Raw genomic sequence first — 18,069 nt, forward strand, 5'->3', positions numbered from 1 at the left:
TAGTAGACTCCCACTTTGGACACATAGAACTCGTGGGAATTCAACTGCTTATTCTACTTCATGAATAGGTATAGGTTCTAGAAAGTTGGAGATGTAAATCCGCTATTCCCTTATTCTCATTTTCTCACTTGCCTTTTATGGTGCATCTTACTGCACTAGTATAATTCGCATGTTTAAAGATACGTGTTTTTACACAATATGGTGCTTAAACAAGCTCAGCTGAAGTAGCAGCCATCTTTCCCGATTCTGGTTCAGTAAGGTATTTTCCCCTAGGCTCCTGAAGGGTAAGTTTGACTAAATAGGATTTTTTTTTTTCTTCCCTTTTATACTGTTTTGAACCTGACCTCTCCAAGATGGGATTTTATTGTATATAACTGGGTATTAGAAAAAAATTTTTTTAGTTTGTGTTTAGAAAGTCACTGAAGTACTGCAGCAGCTGGGAAAGGATGGATATTCATTTATTTGTTTCTGTCTTTCTGGGGATGTTATTCTTTTCATATCCTATTTTTTTTCCCCCTCTAGTTGTGGCAATTTATGATTATACAAAAGACAAGGAAGATGAGCTGTCCTTTCAGGAAGGAGCCATTATTTATGTCATCAAGAAGAATGATGATGGTTGGTATGAGGGAGTTATGAATGGAGTGACTGGGCTCTTTCCTGGGAATTATGTTGAGTCTATCATGCATTATTCTGAGTAAAGCTCAGCAGGGCTGTGTTTCCCTCACAGGAATAGTCAGGTCTTCCCAGATTATCAAAGGGCCCTGGGGATTCCCCTCCAGTGAAATGAAGGAAGGATACAAATGACACAAACTACTTATGTTTTTTTGGTTTACTCCCCAGTATTAAAAAAGCAAGCTGAATCTGAACAAATGGATCTTTCTGCCATTATTTGTACTATGCTGAGCTGTTTGGATTAAAATAAAGTGACCATTTCTAAATAGGTCAGAGGTATAACAGCATATAACTCTGTAAGACAAATCAGGTTAAGACTGATTCAGAAAATCTGGGATCTTTCTCAGGAATACTGTACACCCTTGGGATTTCTCCTCCTGCAGAATCTGTGGCATTGGACGTTCTCCAGTGCCTGTGCCAGAGGGTCAGCCTCGTGGCCCTAGTGCCGTACCCGGCCCCACGCTTTCTTCCACTCGGATGAGGAGCAGAGAACTAGTATTTAAATAGCATACGTAACCATTTTTATAACTGTTTCGATGGCTTCTTTCCTCTTAACACTGTAAATTCTGCCTTCTCTCAGCACTTGAGTGCACCGAGTGCGTGCTGCTGACTTGCATCCCTTCGTGTTTTTCACTTTGTAGACTGAGGATGATGAAGTGAGTCCCAGACATTGCGAGGGTGGTTAACAGTTGCTGGTTTGAGTTCAGTGTGCCGTGGCCGCTGCAGGAGACTGCGCTGCCACCGAGGGCTGGTGGGCCCAGGCGTGTGACGCGCGGTCGCCTGGCTCCCAGACTGAAGCAGGCGTGTGAAGCTAGATGTGAGGCTCCTGAGGTTGAGACTGACCTGGAGAAAATGTTGTGCTCTAGGCATCCTAGACCTTTGCCTTAGGCACGGTTTCCAGGAGCAGAATCTTGGAGGTCAGACCAGCTATTTCTTTACTTCTCTCACTATTCAGGAAGACATTCTTTCTTGGAAAACAGCCGTTATTTTCAAGTCTCTTGACAGTCACTGGGAATCAGAGGCTCGCTCCTGTGCTCCCCGAATGTTGTTAATGGCCAGTGTTACTGCTGCTGAGTTTACTCAGTTCTAGGAAAGGTAAATACTCTCCCGGTTTTTTGACTGGCTTTTGAAGTCACTGCTCTTGGCAAGAATTTGAACCTTCTATCTTGGACTAAGAATAGTGGGATGAGAGGTTTAAGGCCAAATACTCATCTACTTACATAGATAAAAATCAAGATAATTTTGAGCGAAACAGTAAGTATTTTTTTCTGTCTGTACAAGTTACAGCTTCACATTCAGTGGAGCTCGTAAGGCAGCTGGCTTTAACCATCGCTTCTTTAAGCAGTGTAAAAAATACCGATGAAAGGGTCCAGGAGGGCTTGCTGCTCAGCAGCTGGATTTTGTGGTGAGGACCCAGCTCACGGGCCCAGAGCTGCCTTGGGTTTGTCCCCGTCCCAGGGACTTTGCCAAGTCATTTCCCGGTGCTGGGTAAAAAGGGGACAGAGAGGCAAGCACTGCGTTTATTTCAAATGAAGGCCTTGGACAGGATAATGTAGGTAAGGGGATCTGACTGAAAAATGAACAAGTGCACTAGTGTATGAGGGAATTCAGATGGTGTAAGCAGAAGTTAATATTCCACTTGTAGATCTGTTTTCGGAGCATAAAACTTCAACACTATTTAACAGACCCAGATACAGGGTTCCCTTACCAAGACTTCTTGTTTTAAAGTTGCAGGGGTTTTCCCCCACACATTGCAAGGTAGCTATTTTGCATTTAGATTTCTTCAACATTAGCGTTCATTAACTTGCCTCCACTTCATGCTTCTGTTAGGTCATCTTGACATTCTTTATGCTCTGTTTTCCTTTAAAGTAATGGCCCTGAGTGTCCTCTGAGCCTTCAGGTTCATTATGGACCAAGACTATCTACCTGGATAGGTTAAACTCTTCTTAGTGTTGGTGTATAACTAGGAAAACTGTTTTGAAATTTAGATGTGTTCCAGTTTTTACTTCAATAGCTTTGTGCTGAGAAAGCTTAGTGGATTTTTAAGGCAAGAGGGTATTTTGAAATCCCATATAGTATTCACAGCTCACACCTATAGAAGCAGAGAAGATAATTGTGCAAAAAAAGTTGGTGGCGGTCACCTTGCCTTTTGGACCCCTGCTGGACTGTGGCCTGCAGAAGACACTGGTGCAGTCCTTCATACTGAAGACCTGCAGCAGAGGGGGCTCCATCGGTCAGCTGACTTTTTCTATATTATTTAACACTAATGTATACAATTGTTTTAAAAATACCTGTTGGATTTTCTGCATATTTTAAATTTTTGTACAGTTTTAAATTCTATATATTGTCTTGGAAGGATGCTATGTAATGATGACGGGCCAGGCCTACAGTAATTGGAGACTTTTAATGTATGTAATATTTCACAGATTGCATGCTATTAATAGTCTGTGAAGGTAGTATTTCTTGATTTATCGTAAGTCCCCCCTCCCAATTTATTTTTTTTATGAACTACAGGATGGTTGGTAGTAGGAATTCCAAATGAATGCAGAAATCTTACAGGATACATAATATTGTGGCAAAGATGATCCAAGTCTAAAATCTGCTGACTCGTAAGCAACCATTTTAACAGGATAGAGGGAGAATCTAATGGGAGAGGGGATTTTTTATCCTTCTGAAGTGCTTTTCCTTAAAGTAAAAGTGACTGAAGTCTCTCTCCCTCTCCCACCCCCCCACTTTTGGTACTAGTATTTGAAAGGCCCGGGGGAGATGAATGAAAATCACTTTCTTGTTGACCTTATGGCTAAGGCAATAAATCAAAAACCAAAATAGTGTCAAGATCTAGACCTGAGAGATTCAGCCCCAGCTGTATTTGGAGTAAATATGATTCTTTGAAGATATCTTGTTCAGTATTCTCCATTTTTTGGCTACCTGCTTTCTATCTCCCTCAGGGGCACCTGCTGTTCCCATCTTAGGGGGGGCAAGGGCCTGCTACTTTTGCTGTGTTCCTAGAAGTCACTAGGTGAGACTTTCTTATCCCTCGCTTTCTTTCCCCCCATCCTGCTGCTGTTTCTTACCCAGCTAGACAGAAGGTTTATGCATCTTTGCACTGATGTCTGTGATGGAGCTGTGCTCCCTAGCAGTTGTATGTTGATTACAGATGATTACTTAGGATTTTTCTGCTTGAGAGGCATCAAAATGACGGTAGTTTTGCTTTTATCCTTTTGTGTTCATTTTCTTTTAGCAGGTACCTTTCTGCATTAAGAACTGTTCCTTTATTTTTAAATTACCTTTTCTTCTCAGTGGAGAGAGCATGACATGTTCTGAAGACCACCTTTCCCTTGGAAAAGGGTTTGATGAAGGATTTGGCAGGTGACTGCCAAGTCTTCGAAAAGAATGGGGATCTGAATCACTTCCCATCTGTTCACTTCTGAACTTCTTTGGCCAGGAACTCCTGACTGGTGTTAAGGTGATTTCCCTTCCATGATTTACTTAGAATCCTAGAATTTTAGAGCTACATGAGATTTAAAAAATTTTAGTTCATTTTAACTGATGAGGTTAGATGTTTCATTTCAGATAACAGCTAGTTAACAACAGTAGAGTTCCTGACTCAATGCCTGTACTTTTTCTACAGCTGTCTTAATTGAATATGCTGTATGTTTCTTTAAAAATTACGAGTGCTACTTGATGTCTTCAGGAAGATACTTGAAAAGATAACACTGTTTCGATAAATTCCATCAGTATTCAAACTGTTTAAAGGAATGTACTAAAGCACAACTTAATTAGTGAGAATTATCTTCATGTTAACCCTTCTACTACTCCACTCAGTACTATGTAGCAAAAATAGGTTACCTGATTTCAGCACTGGCAGGAGGAGCACAGCAAAGAGCCTTAGTTGAGAGAGGCTTATAAAACAGTATTTTTACGGAGGCATTGTGCTCATAATCTTACGTTTACTTTATTCCTGTTTCTTTTTGAGAATCTCATAAACCTTAAAAAAAATTGACAAATGAAACGATAGGGCCTAGCTGTGTATAAATGATCCTTGCTCAGTATCTTGAGATTTTTTTGTAAAACACAAACACGAAAAGCTTATTTTCACATTACGATGGAAATGTCTTTTGCAACTTCAGAATTCTATGGAAAAAGTTTTTCATATTTTGTGTCCATGCATCTTTTTTCTTAAAATGGTTTACAAAAAAGAATGTTAAACAACTTGTGATCTGGCCAGTTGTATTTTTAAAGCTCCTGCAGGGAGGGTTGGTATCCTGAGTTGAGTAGAAATCATGCAGGAAAACTTGAGGGAGCAGTCTGTTGCCAGTAATGTTTCTCGTGTGTGCCATGAAGCCACCTCCAGCTGAGTGGGGGAATCTTCACTTTTTAATTTCGAAATTGTATTTGAAATTGTTGCTGTGTACTAAGAACTTGACCTAAATAAAATTCTACAAAGTATGTCCAAATGTCTTGTGAATGTTTTTATGCAAGTAACCAAAGAGGTTACTAAGGTGGTAAATCGAAGTGTATTGGAGAGAATCCTTCCCTGTTGTTCTAATCTGAGGGTTTTCTGATCACTTGCCCCTAAATACAATTCTTTTAATACAAAAAGGAGAGGTTTCTTTTTTTACCCTCATTTGACAAAAGATAGAGATTTGTAAATACGTTATAAATATACATTTATACATACCTTGACATGGCAGGCCAACACATTATTGTTGTGATACCAAAGCTTTGAAACAAAAAGCATCCCATTTTGGATTTGGTTCTACTTTGTTTAAAGAAGAAGATCTTAGTTTCAATAGGCAAAGCTTGCTTTCTCCTCTGTTGGTACAAACTAAAAGTTAACCAGTTGAACATATCAAATTGTAGTTTAATTTACCTTCCCACTTAATTTGTTCTTACTGCACAGCTTATTTATGGGCACCCCAACATAAACAGCCAAAACCAATTTCTTAAGAATGCCGATCCACAAACAAACAGTCAAGTCAAGTCCCCATGTTTAAATGAAATCTATGTATTCTTTTTATTAAGGATTGGGTAAGCGGACATAATGAAAACACAAAACAAAACAAATTTACACTGTATGACTACTGTCCTAAGCCGTTACAATAGTTCACCGACAGTAACTGGTAGAGTAATTTGGAAAATAACTTAATCCAGCAGTAGAACAAAAAAAACATTGTCAGTAGTACTGAATATATCTCTCTCTCATATATATATCTATATATAATCTATATATAGGTTTGCACAATCAGGGAGCAAGGCACATAATGAAATGAGAGCGTACATTTAAGCAGAAGAAAACAACAAAGCTGAAAGAAAAAAAATTGTAACTTCACCTTTACCAAGCTGTGCATAATCATAATCTTGAATAATGTTCTCTATTAGGTACTTTATAATGCAGTTCCTTTTGCCTTCTTTTCATGCTTTAAAAAACTATACTCCTACATTGTATCTATTTATTTATGGCAAAGCTCCCACAGCCTAGATAACAGTGTAAGCCTTGACTCCATTTTTTCAAGAAATGGGAAAAGGAGCAATCCCAGTTAAATATGTGCAACTTTCCTTTAAAACAGTAAACTGTTTTTACAACATTTAGCACAAGCTAATGATATTGTAAATGTACATTTCTATAAAAGGAGTTCACTAGTGGCGAATGATAAAATTAAGCAAAATCATTTGAAACATTCCAGTTAACGCTTATTTTCTAGGAGGGATTATTTACAAGTAGAAAAAAAAAATATAGGAAGTAGGAATCATGAAAAATGGCAGTTTTTGGTATTAGGTTACAATAAATCTGACAACAATGGACAGTTCCCAAAACGCAAAGACTTTCTGTAAGTGCTGCAAGCATGTTCTGCCTAAGAAGAGGTTGAGGCTTCAGCAGTTAAGAGCTTGGTATTAATAGCCATCCATGATCAACAGGGTCACTTCTGAACTTAGCTATCTTTTAATATGTAGTAATCGCCATCACCCTGACTAGACTCACTTCTCTAAATGTCTTTGGTAGAAAGCGGCCAGACCCCATTCAGGTAGATGAAAGCCATCTCTTGTGAGACAGACACTTTCTCTACTTCTGCGCAAACTACAAATACTCATCTTCCTTCTTTCACTAGCACCTCAAAGTTTGCTTGTTGGATATTTTTTAAATGCTATTCCTCCAAAAGAGTTCAAGGCACTGGGGATTATAGCAGATAGTGTCTTCTCTTCAGCAAAGAGCAAACAAATTGGAGATTTTTTTCCCTTAACGTGTTTATCAAGTATATTGTTGTTATTTAGCAAATGTATTCTACAGCTTAATTTCAGGTTTCTTTTACATATAGACCTTCCGAGGGCACAGTAAGAACAGAGCACTTGTTTAGCTGGAGGGATAGACTGGTTAAAAGTGTAGAAATGTTCTATTGAATTTTTAAAGGAAAATAAATCTTAAAAAAATAGGATATTTCATTGTACTTGCATCTCTCTGTGCATCAAATCTCAACTTGGTGAGTGAGCACATACTCCTGTAGGGCTAGGGATAACCCACATTGATGTAAAGTGTATAAGCAAAAGTCAAAAGTGCCAAAAGGTACTGGCAACCTAAAAGGGAGTTTTAGAAACAGACATCTTCTCATCAAGTGTATAAATCCAAATTATTATACCTACTTAAAGCAAGTCATTACACCTATAATCATACAGGGCCATACAGGTTTAACTGGTCTAAACTTGAATAAAATCTGAGACACTTAGCAGTTGTAATTTGTTAGCTCGTGAAGGTATATGAAAAATTAAAACTAGGGAAAAGGTTTTTTTAAATTCACCTCATGTTTGTAACAAATTGCTTTTAGCGGAAGAAAAAAAGGTGACAAAGGGTTCTGTTGGTGGCTTGATAGTCAAATAAAACCGGTCCATACCGTTTACTTTTTTTTCCAGGCTATTTCGTAACCTTACATCCTTGACACAAGCTTATTAGCAGTTGTATTCTCCCAGAAGAGCAGCTTCTGAAACTAACTGGATGCACAGCTCCTGTTAATCTTGATCTCAGTTGTCACTGTATTGGGGTTATTTATTCATGATCTCCCAATTTTGTCTAAACTTTCTTGATAAACTCAGCATTGTTTTTAGTGGCAAGTAAACTTCCACACAGAGAGAGGACTTCCAAGATGGTTCACGGCCCTTAGCACAGTATGCCGTCAGTGGGCGGGAGCACTTTCATTTTAGAGAGCTGTAAAACACCATCACCTCTACATTACTTTGACATTTTCTGATGAAAATTATTTCCTATAATTTTTAAGTCGCCAATCTTTCTCATCTTAAAAAGTCCCAGAAATTTAAAAAAAATCCAATTTACAGTTAGGTGGGTACCTATGAAAGCCATAAGAATACCTATCCTAAGGAAGTATTATAGCAGCTGAAGAAATGTGTTTGAGTAGTAAAAACCCAGCTGAATAAAATGTCAATACAGAAGAGTCTAGCATTTATATTCTTACCTAGAACCTATGTCATTTTTTTTTTTCAAGATTTTATTTCTTTGACAGAGACAGCGAGAGAGGGAACACAAGCAGGGGGAGTGGGAGAGGGAAAAGCAGGCTTCCCGCGGAGCAGGGAGCCCGATGCGGGGCTCGATCCCAGGACCCTGGGACCATGACCTGAGCCGAAGGCAGACGCTTAACGACTGAGCCACCCAGGCGCCCCTATGTCATTTGTTTTATTAACAGAATAGGCTCTGCTGCCCTTCAGAGTTAGTACCCAAACCTTAAGCACAGGTGATCACCAATTCTGAAATGACCTGTGGTAGAAGTGGAGGCTGTCACTAATTAACCAAGTCACTAGCTGAAACAGGCACCTGTTTGCACTGCCCCCAACGCTATTCACTTCTCCGTCCAGCCAGGTCAGCTGCCCAGATGTTCTTCTCTGAGCAGAAGCAGATACATGGGGTTGGAAGAGCTACTGAGCAGACGGCACTGGAGGAAGGAAGGCGCAGCCCTAGTGTCCTTCGGCAGTCCGTGTTCTCCAACCACACACCAGAGAGAAGTTCCAAGAGTAACAGAGTCGTCTCAAAAGAACCCCACACAACTTCATCCCAACAAAAATCCCACTAGGGAGTAAAAAGCTAGAAGTATAATCTAATGTATTATTTTGTGGGGTTCTCTGATTCAGTGTTTCACATAAAACAAACGGGGGAAAAGCTGATTAGTAATAGCCTTTTCTGTCCTTGGAGAAACGTAAAGGAAAACCACCTGCTGCAGACAAGCCACGGGATTCGGGTGTAAAGGGCACAGCTCTCTTCTTAGTGCCGCAAGCGTTCTAAAGGATGTCTGCTCTTTCAGGAAAGTGGTAACGCGGGCGCATCGGGTCGGATGGCTCTCAGGACTGACACAAGCCAAGAAGTCCTAGGGCACCCCACACTGACTCAAGCAAGGCTGCATCTTAGGGCCCAAATCATGCGTGAAGGAGGACTGAGGGAATACTAGTGTTTTTCCCCTCCAGGAAAGCTGAAGTCCACCTTCATGCAAAATAAAGACCATCACCCCCACAAAAACCCTAGTGATGAATATTTCTGTCACTGGATTCCTATTACTCACTTTACCTGACAAATAAGGGTGGTCCTTAGAATATAAAGCTGCAGGCAGCAGGCAGAACTGTGGGAAGTTACTTCACTCATGAGTTACAGCGGAGCTTGGCCATCTGTGCTCAACCATTACTGAAACTGCTGCGCATGCTTAAATTAACAGTGCCGATGTGTTAATGGTCACTTCATAAGCCTAAGAATATCAAGCACACAAAGTTTGAGAACAAATGAGAAGATCCAAAAAGTGTCTTTTAAAGAGCAGGACTTTAAAAAATGCACAGTGGTACATATTCTTATTGCTCTGTAAGCACATGAATTGCTGAATGATATCCTAGACATGTAGGCAATGGAGAGGCGCCACTTCATACTCTCTCTGATGCAGTCCTTTTTTTGGAGGTGGGTTTATAGGAGTATCTTGTGTATACAGTACAACTTTTGCTTATTCTTAAATTCTTTACTATCTCTGCCCCGCTGCACTGACTTCACTTTTTTCTTATGGGACAATGTCAAAGATTTTTGCAGGCTGCACTGGTAATTCTGATTCACGACAGGTAGAGACTTGGATTACAAGATGTGCTCATTTATCACCGCTGGGATGGCTAGTTTTTATTGTTTAAGAGCAGCTCTGAGGTTGCATTTTATTTGTAATGGCCACTTCGTCATCATAAACTGATGGGACAGTACATACTTCTCTCAGATACCAAGGAAAATTCACAGAACAGCAACAGCAACAACAACAAAGGCGTCAGGCAGGGTGTGAAGCAGAGAGAATGCAGTGGGTCATTAGAGCAATGATTCCATTTTACACCAAACCGCACGTGCATAATATGTAATGTCACTCACTGTACTTGGACTACACTACTCCACCTGAACACCCGGGGACCTGGACAGATCTCCACAACCAGGCCACAGCAAGCAAGAGTCCGAGCGAGCTCTAGTAGCTAAAGATGGAATGGTCACAAACCTCCCTTTTCGCCTCCCGCTGGGAGAGTCCCGTACTCCAGTGGATTCTCTCTTCTACACCACAGTCCATACACAACCCGACAAATGGTACCTGCACAGGGGGCAGGCCTGCTCTTTCCTAATCACCCATTCTAGAGCGACACGCAAAAAAGACGCAATCAGAAGCTAATTTTGTTTTTGTAATGATGCACTGTATCGGACATGGGATGTGTGTATGTGATAGAGCAATTGTCTACAGATCTCTACTATCAACATCTACCTAAAGCACACACTATATAACTGGTGACCCAAAGACATACCGGGACAGAGCATTCCAGGGGTATTGTGTCAGATATTCTCTCACGACAAATCAAAACAAGAATCACAAAGCCAAGCTTGATGAGGCTTCGCAAAGCTCGTGAAAAAGATGCCAACAGTACAAAAAGAACTATCCGGGATTACAGTACTAAATTATCCATGTATTGTAGGCAAAGAGCTTACCTGTGACAGAACACATCCTAGATACAGGTGGGATCATGGCGGCCCTACAACTAGAATGGTTTAGTGACATTGTGTGTTTACTTCCTATCCACAACCACGGACGGACGCAGCATCTGTGGAAACTTCCCCATTCTGCACTAGTGACCCACCCATGATGCTGACAGTTTCCTGATTTAAAGTGCCCCTTCAGGTATAAGTGATGAAGTGTCGGCCAAGCAGTTCGAACTTCAGCCAACTGGGGAAAAAACAAACCTAAAAGTCCCATCGATACACCAAACATTCTGCTGTCTTCTCAAACTGAGAAACAGCACATAATACATCTATTCCTTAATATATAATACACAACATGCACAGAGAGGCTGCACATGAACACTTATAAAATGCCTTCTAAGTCAGTCATTAAAAGTTTTTGGTCCAACCCACATGAGAGATAACAGAAATCCTAAGGGACAGGACACACATCCCCTTCCATGCCTCTTCCACCCAAAATACACAAACCCATATTCAGGTTAGGAGAGAAAAGGAATAAATAGACTCACTCTCAGCTCTCTATATACATATACACATACATATATGTATACATATATATACATACACATAAACACACGATCTATGTATAGCTATGCGTGTCCACGCACACGTACACACCACACACAGCTGGGTACTACCTGAATAACAACATCATACTAGGAGGCTCTGCACACCAGAATTCATAGGTGATCAGGTGAGCTGATTGTAGAGCTGATTACAGATACCACGCAAATAAAGTCCTACGGTAGCTACTACCAGTCTCTCGAGAGCTTGGTGTTCTGGTCTCTCTTGGGGGGTGCGGGAGGGGGTCCTCTCCGCAGTGTTGCATAGCCCGATATATGACTACCTCCGTAACCGGCTTTCTGTTGATCAGAAAGCAGTTCCGGGGGGGGCGGCGGCAGTGCCATATCATCCATGGTGGCTGTGGGCTCTGCCCTGGACATGCGGGAGGAGGAGAGCGAGCCGTGCCGGGTGACGGACTTCCGTTGCAGTGTCCTGTTGAGGTCAGCGAGGAATCCAGGCTGGACGCTAAGGCCGGACTTGGGAGAGGTGGGCACTTGTGGCACAACTGTGGCCGTTGCTGGCTGCTCAGAGATCTCTGCTTGAGTGAGGCGGGTGCTGTCATTCCGTTTGGGTCGTGTGGGGGGAGGGGCCTTCTTCGCCGATGTTTTGGACCATGGCTGTGGTTGAGGATTAACGACTGCCACTTTTGGAGAGGTGTTTCCCGAGAATACAGCTGGAATCTCTATGGGGGGCAGAGGAAGCTCTATTTCAGGTGGAGGGGGTGGGAAGTCGGAATCGGATGGAGGAGAAGGAAATTCTACCACAGAGTCCTTTCCGCGCCCACTCAGGACAGATGCTTTTGTTGACACACACCCTTGTTGGAGAACTCCAGGAAGGTTAACTCCAGCAAGACTTAGTTTTCCGGGTTTGGGGGGCGCCGCCGGAGGTGGTGGGGTCTCTTTGCTGGGAGATCCTGAGGGTTCTGCTGACGATGCAAACTTGCTCACTAGACTGTCTACTGAGGGTCTCTTGGGCTCAGGGTGCTCGGTGCAACTGCTGGACTTAATGCTGGAGTTTCGCTGTGGGGTTGGGGGAGGTTTCTTTGCCCCGGGGCTGGATGTCTTACTGGTCTTTTTGCCTGGAGATCCACTTTTGTCGGAGGCAGGAGAAGCTGAGGGTGTAGCTGTCAGGGGTGGTGGGACCAGGGCCGGTGGAGGAGGAGGAGGAGGAGGGGGGGGCGGAGGGGGGGGAGGAGGAGGGGGAAACACCAGGCTGCTCTCAGGAGGAGGAGGAGGGAAATCCGGAGAGGGGACAGGGATAGAGCTGGGCTGCCACTTGGGTTTCGCTTTCACAGCAGGAGGGGACTGTGGGGCCACATTCGCGGAGGGAGGCCTGAAGGGCTGCTCCACGGGAGGAGGGGCTGGAGGGGGCGGAAACTGGCTGGCTATCTGCTTCACGACTGAGGGCGCGGGAGACAGCGGAGAGGGAGGTGGTTTTACGCAGAAGCTCTGCTGCTTGGGCAACGTGGGTGGGGGGACTGGACCAGGAGGAGCAGGGGAAGAGGGTGGGATGTGGGACACAGGAAAAGCCGGCTGCTTTTTTGCTGGGGGAGCTGGAGGAGTAGGTGTGGCTGGCACAGCTTGTGTCATAACAGGGGGCACGGTCTTGGTGCTGGTTGGTGGGGGCATCGTCACAAGGGGTTTGGGGGGCGCCTGGGGAGGAAGGGGTGTAGGGACAGGAGGGGGTGGTGGTGGCGTCAGAGGGGCCACTTGAGTGGCATGCTGAACGTGATGAATCTTCAGTGGAGGAGGTGGAGGGCTGAACTGTGGGAGGGACGGGGTGCAGGGTGCCGGTTTGAGCTGGGCCATAGCTGAGCCCGGGGTGGGGGGTGGGGGTGGGGGCGGGGGTGGGGGAACGACCCCACTGGGGGGCACCAGGATCTGAGGCTTTCCTGACTGGGAGGTGGAGGCCAGAGACTGTATCACTGAGGGCGGCGGAGGCTTGAATAGGGGTCCTGAGTGCTGAGAAGCGTTCTGCAGCCTGGTTATTGTGCTATACTTGACGAACATGGTGGCTGCTGAGCCAGCAGAAGGTGCCGACTGGCTGGGCAGAGGTGGGGGAGGTGGGGGGGGTGGAGGGGGGGGGCGGGGGCGGGGGCGGGGGCGGGGGTGGGAGAGGCGGGGAAGGCTGTGAGGCAGTGTAGGGGGTGACCAGCTTGGGCTGTGGGGATAAAGGGGGCATAAGTGAAGTGTAGGGTCGATTCATAGACTCCATTCTGGCCTAAAAGGAGCATAAAGGGGGGGGGGGAGGTGGGAGAGAGAAAACACAACAAACACAACAGTTACAGAGGTAAGCTTTGCGTCAAACTAAACAAGGAATCTGGGACATGGGAGAAAGGACTCTGCAGTGGGACAATGTCAGGAAGGCGAAAATCAGACTCCCTGGGCACCAAGGGTATACAGGGAATTTGTTCACCCAGCAATACTCTCAAGTGGCAAGACTGCCTAACAATCTAGGGAAAACGTCCTGCTGATCAGTGGCGGGTTGTCTGATCTCCGAGCCCTGACTTTCCCACGCCTGCCACGAACAGGAGCCCCCGTGGGGGGACCTCTGTGCACTGACCCCCCCGGACTGTGGCAAGCGGAGACGTGATGGCTCGAGTTCACCTTTCAGTCCATGGCCGCATCCACATCAAGCAGATGCCATAACCGGGTTTAGGAGTGCTGGTGGAGGGCCTCCCGAGGAGTGAGGACGGCTGTGTGATGCTAGCAAGCTGACACGAGAGAACATGAGAATGTTCAGCAGGGCATGCACAGTCACATGGGAATGAATGAGCTTGACACACACACTCGTGTTCGTGTGAGACACTTGCATCCAACATGCACAGAAGTCCAGCAATGCAGGTAAAGGGGGGGCATTCTTTACATTTGTTTTACTGGAAAATACATAAAGAAATGCTTTATAAACATTACAGCAAAAGATTATAAAAATACCATACAGAAAAAGCCAGGAGAAAATGAGGAGAAACCTTAGAAAACTAAAGGAAATATATCAAGGAATGGCAGCTAGAGTTTGCCAACAACCTGCTGACCAGCCCCTCGGGCACCTCTGGCACTGCCCGGGTTACCACATCTGGTCATCTGTGTCATGGAGCCACTCATGCATGAATGTGGTTCAAGTACTTTTGAAAAGAGCAAAGGAAGGGCCCTTGGTTTAATAAAGCTTGGGCACGTGTTTTAGGTTCTTTGAACAGACTCTGAGGATCCAAGATAAACCATTTGTTTCCAAACTACAAATGACATCTAATTAGCATCAAGAACGCTCAGGTTAGTAGACTAGAAGGCTCAGGACGGGGCTGAATTCCAATGCCCACCAGGACACTCACATGTTTCTTTAAAAATTGCACAAAGTAAAAGCATTAGTCTGCGAGACTTGGTTACAGGGGTCACCCAGGTTAATGTGTTTCCAAAGAACAGCCCCTGACCTTAACTTGACCCTGTCTTGGCTGCTGCAGGGGTGCAGACCTCAGCCGTGCTGGCCTTCTCATTTGGCACCTGAGGCTGAGGTAACAGAAGAAACACAGGTGGGGTCAAGACACACCATCGATGCTGCACAGAACGGTTCGCGCTCCAGAAACTACCACGACCAACTCTGTGGCTTCAGCACACAGCATTCGGACCTTTAGTATTATTTTGTTTTCCTCTTGGCCTTTCACTTAAAATGTACAGGGTTAACACTATTAAAAATTTAGTAAGGGAGCAGACTTTTCTTTAGATATCTGAATTGTGCAAATCTGCTTCTCCAACTACACATACAGAGTTATCAATAAGCACAAGATAGGGCTGTTTCATCCAAACTGATTAAGTGGGAAAGGGAGACAATTATTTCTTAAAATCTGAGCCCCTGATAAAGGAGTTAAACAAACTGTGAGTGCTCTGAAAATTCAGGTCATTAGAACCGATTTTCAAAAATTTCTTTCTAAGACAAAGTGTCCCACCCCGACATGGGGCTACTAATGCCTCTTGCTGAGGAGCAGTTAATACACCACAAATGCAAATAAAGGAATAAATTAAAGGAAACGATCCATTTAATTCTCTTTGGTGAGTGTACTTGTGTAAGTGATTCAGACCAAAAGAACAAAAAAAATCACGATGGTTACTGGGTAGAAGCACAATGCTCAGGCCAGCCGTGCCACTGGCCCCTCGGTGACGGTGATGGCGACGGCGTGAGCGCCTCCCGCTCAGCGGGCGAGGGCAGCCGTGACACACAAGGCTGGCCTCCGAACTTCAGAGGCAGTCTGATTCGATGGCTTTCACCCGGGCTAGAGAACCTACATATTTCTAAACAGTCCTGCAATAATTATAATTCGTCCTTCAGTGTCACTGAACAACCTACTGTGCAAAGCTCAGGGATCCAAAATTTTAAGGGGATTAATCTGAATTTATGTCTTCTGCATATACTAAAATTTGAGAAAATCTCATGTGCAGAGAAATGCCAAAAAGCATAAAAGAATAGAAGACAAAGGAAGGAGTCTGAATAGATTAATAATGAGTAACGAACCATTAAAGCTTCTCTGAAACAAAGTTAGGGCCCTGGCACTAAATGGTGTTGCTCCATCCCAACTGATTAAGGGTGAAAGGGAAGACATCATTATTTCTTAAAAGTCTGAACCATCGATAGTCATTAAATTGCCAGTTTGAGATCTTAGGTCACTAGAGCCAATTCACAGATACTCATTTCTGAAGAGAAGTCAAAGTAAGAATACTGAAATAGGGCCAAGAAAGAGTTCTAATAAAGGAATAAAAGCAACAAACTAACCCATGGAACATCAAAGATTTTTTTTATATAAATTATCACCAGTGTGTTACCTACCTTGCTGGACTCTTCCAACTGAGTACCACGTTTCCAGGCTTCAGAGAAGATGGAGCTCACAATACTCTGGGAACGGACATGTCCTGCTGGCTGAGTATCAGATACTCCGCTGTCAGATTGATTAGAATGATTTGACTGAGACTCTGTTTAAAATAGATTTTCAAAAATAGGATTAATTAAGTTGTTATTCCGACAGTATGAATATGTACAGTTAGCGAGCTCTTTTACACAAGATCAGATGCTATGCAGGACTGCAACAAGCTACTTTTACTCATTTCATATAAACACAGTCTGAACTTTCCTCTAGAAAACTTTCCTTATCTTAGGGCTAATAGGAAATCTTGGTTCTTTTTAAACAGCTCACCATGACAGACTGAACATCACAATGAAAGATTTGTGTAACGTTACTGGTATCCTGACAACCTTGAAGAGGTGTTCTCGCCTTGCCTGGAGGCCAGGCTACCGTGTAGCTGCTGCCTGGTAGTACCAGTACCTGCATCCCTAGAAAATACATCTCACTTGAGCTCAGGGTTGCTGGGAATGGTGGCGGATACACTGGATGTCTCTCTGGCATCCAGGGTGAGGGACCTGGGGAGATTATGTCACTGGACCCCAAGTCAGGTAAGATAACCATGCGGAAGGAAGCACCTAGCCCAGTGGCCAACATCTGGTGGAGATTCAGGTGTTAAAGCTAGTCCTATCCAATGACTCTGTGTGTGTGTGGGGGGTATATTATTAGATTGCTTTTTAATCAAGTCCAGCCAAGTTACAGAAGCAGTACAGAGATGACAGCCACAAACTCCTCTGGATAAAGTTAAGACATATCCTCAGGCAAAAATACAGGATAAAACCTACTCTGTTTTCTTCTTTCTTCATCATTCAATTGCTGAGTCTTTTTAAAATTTTTTATTTTAATTCCAGTATAATTAAGTTATATTAGTTTCAGGTGTACAGTATAGTGATTCAACAATTCTATACATTACTTAGTGCTCATCACAGCAAGTGTCCTCCTTAATCCCCATCACCTATTTTACCCATTCCCCCATCCACCTCCCCTCTGGTAACCATCAGTTTGTTCTCTCTAGTTAAGAGTCTGTTTCTTGGTTTGCCTCTCTCTCTTTCCTTTGCTCATTTGTTTTGTTTCTTAAATTCCACAGATGAGTGAAATTTGGTATTTGTCTTTCTCTGACTTATTTCACTTAACATTCTCTAGCTCCATCCGTGTTGTTGCAAATGGCAAGATTTCTTGTTTTTTTTTAAAGATTTTATTTATTTATTTGACAGAGAGAGAGACAGAGTGAGAGGGAACACAAGCAGGGGGAGAGGGAGAGGGAGAAGTAGGCTTCCTGCCGAGCAGGGAGCCCGATGCGGGGCTCGATCCCAGGACTCTGGGATCATGACCTGAGCCGAAGGCAGACGCTTAACGACTGAGCCACCCAGGCACCCCAAGATTTCTTTTATGGCCAAATAATATTCCTGTGTGTGTGTGTGTGTGTGTATATAGGTGTAGGTGTATGTCTATATATATATATATATATATATAGGTGTATGTCTCTCTCTCTCTCTCTCTCTCTCTCTATATATATATATGTCTGTCTATATATATATAGACAGACACCACATCTTCTTTATCCATTCATCCATCCATAGACATCTGGGCTCTTTCATAGTTCCATAGCTTGGCTCTTGTAAATAATGCTGCCATAAACAAAGGGGGGCGTATATCCTTTTGAACTACTGTTTTTGTATTCTTTGAGTAAATACCCTGGGGTGTGATTCCTGGATTGTAGGGTACTTCTATTTTTAATTTTTTGAGGAACCTCCATAACTGCTTTCCACAGTGGCTGCACCAATTTGTGTTCCCACCAACAGTGCATAAGGGTTCCTTTTTCTCCACATCCTCGCCAACACTTGTTTCTTGTGTAACTGCTGAGTGTTTTTTAAAAAGCTGCAACTTCACTAGCCTCCTACATCCCTATTTAATTACTAACCAGAACAACAGC

At 43.5% G+C, this 18,069-nt stretch overlaps 2 protein-coding genes across 15 annotated transcripts in view; one reads left to right on the forward strand and one right to left on the reverse strand.

Moving 5' to 3' along the window:
- The window catches only part of ABI2 (abl interactor 2), a 169,210-nt gene that overhangs the window by 118,422 nt on the left and 32,719 nt on the right, over nt 1–18,069 (forward strand). For 8 of the 14 annotated variants that reach the window (XM_045868163.3, XM_045868164.3, XM_064586954.1 and 5 more), the window contains one exon: nt 523–5,123. The exons of 1 other annotated variant lie outside the window; for it this stretch is intronic. In XM_045868163.3, the coding sequence (XP_045724119.1) occupies nt 523–698 (176 nt within the window). In that variant the 3' untranslated portion in view covers nt 699–5,123. Of the gene's footprint in view, nt 1–522; nt 5,124–16,425; nt 17,036–18,069 lie in introns of those variants that run through there. 5 more of the 14 variants (XR_010410273.1, XR_010410272.1, XR_010410271.1 and 2 more) reach the window with 3 other exon arrangements.
- The window catches only part of RAPH1 (Ras association (RalGDS/AF-6) and pleckstrin homology domains 1), a 93,707-nt gene continuing 81,302 nt past the window's right edge, over nt 5,665–18,069 (reverse strand). The window contains 3 exon segments of the mRNA XM_045868159.3: nt 5,665–13,338; nt 13,340–13,474; nt 16,067–16,209. Coding sequence (XP_045724115.1) covers nt 11,443–13,338; nt 13,340–13,474; nt 16,067–16,209 — 2,174 coding nt within the window. The 3' untranslated portion in view covers nt 5,665–11,442.

The sequence above is a fragment of the Mirounga angustirostris genome, unplaced genomic scaffold (genome assembly GCF_029215605.1).
Source record: "Mirounga angustirostris isolate CCGP_5_RB_7025 unplaced genomic scaffold, mMirAng1.0.hap1 SCAF_3, whole genome shotgun sequence".
In the NCBI taxonomy this organism is placed as follows: Eukaryota; Metazoa; Chordata; class Mammalia; order Carnivora; family Phocidae; genus Mirounga; species Mirounga angustirostris.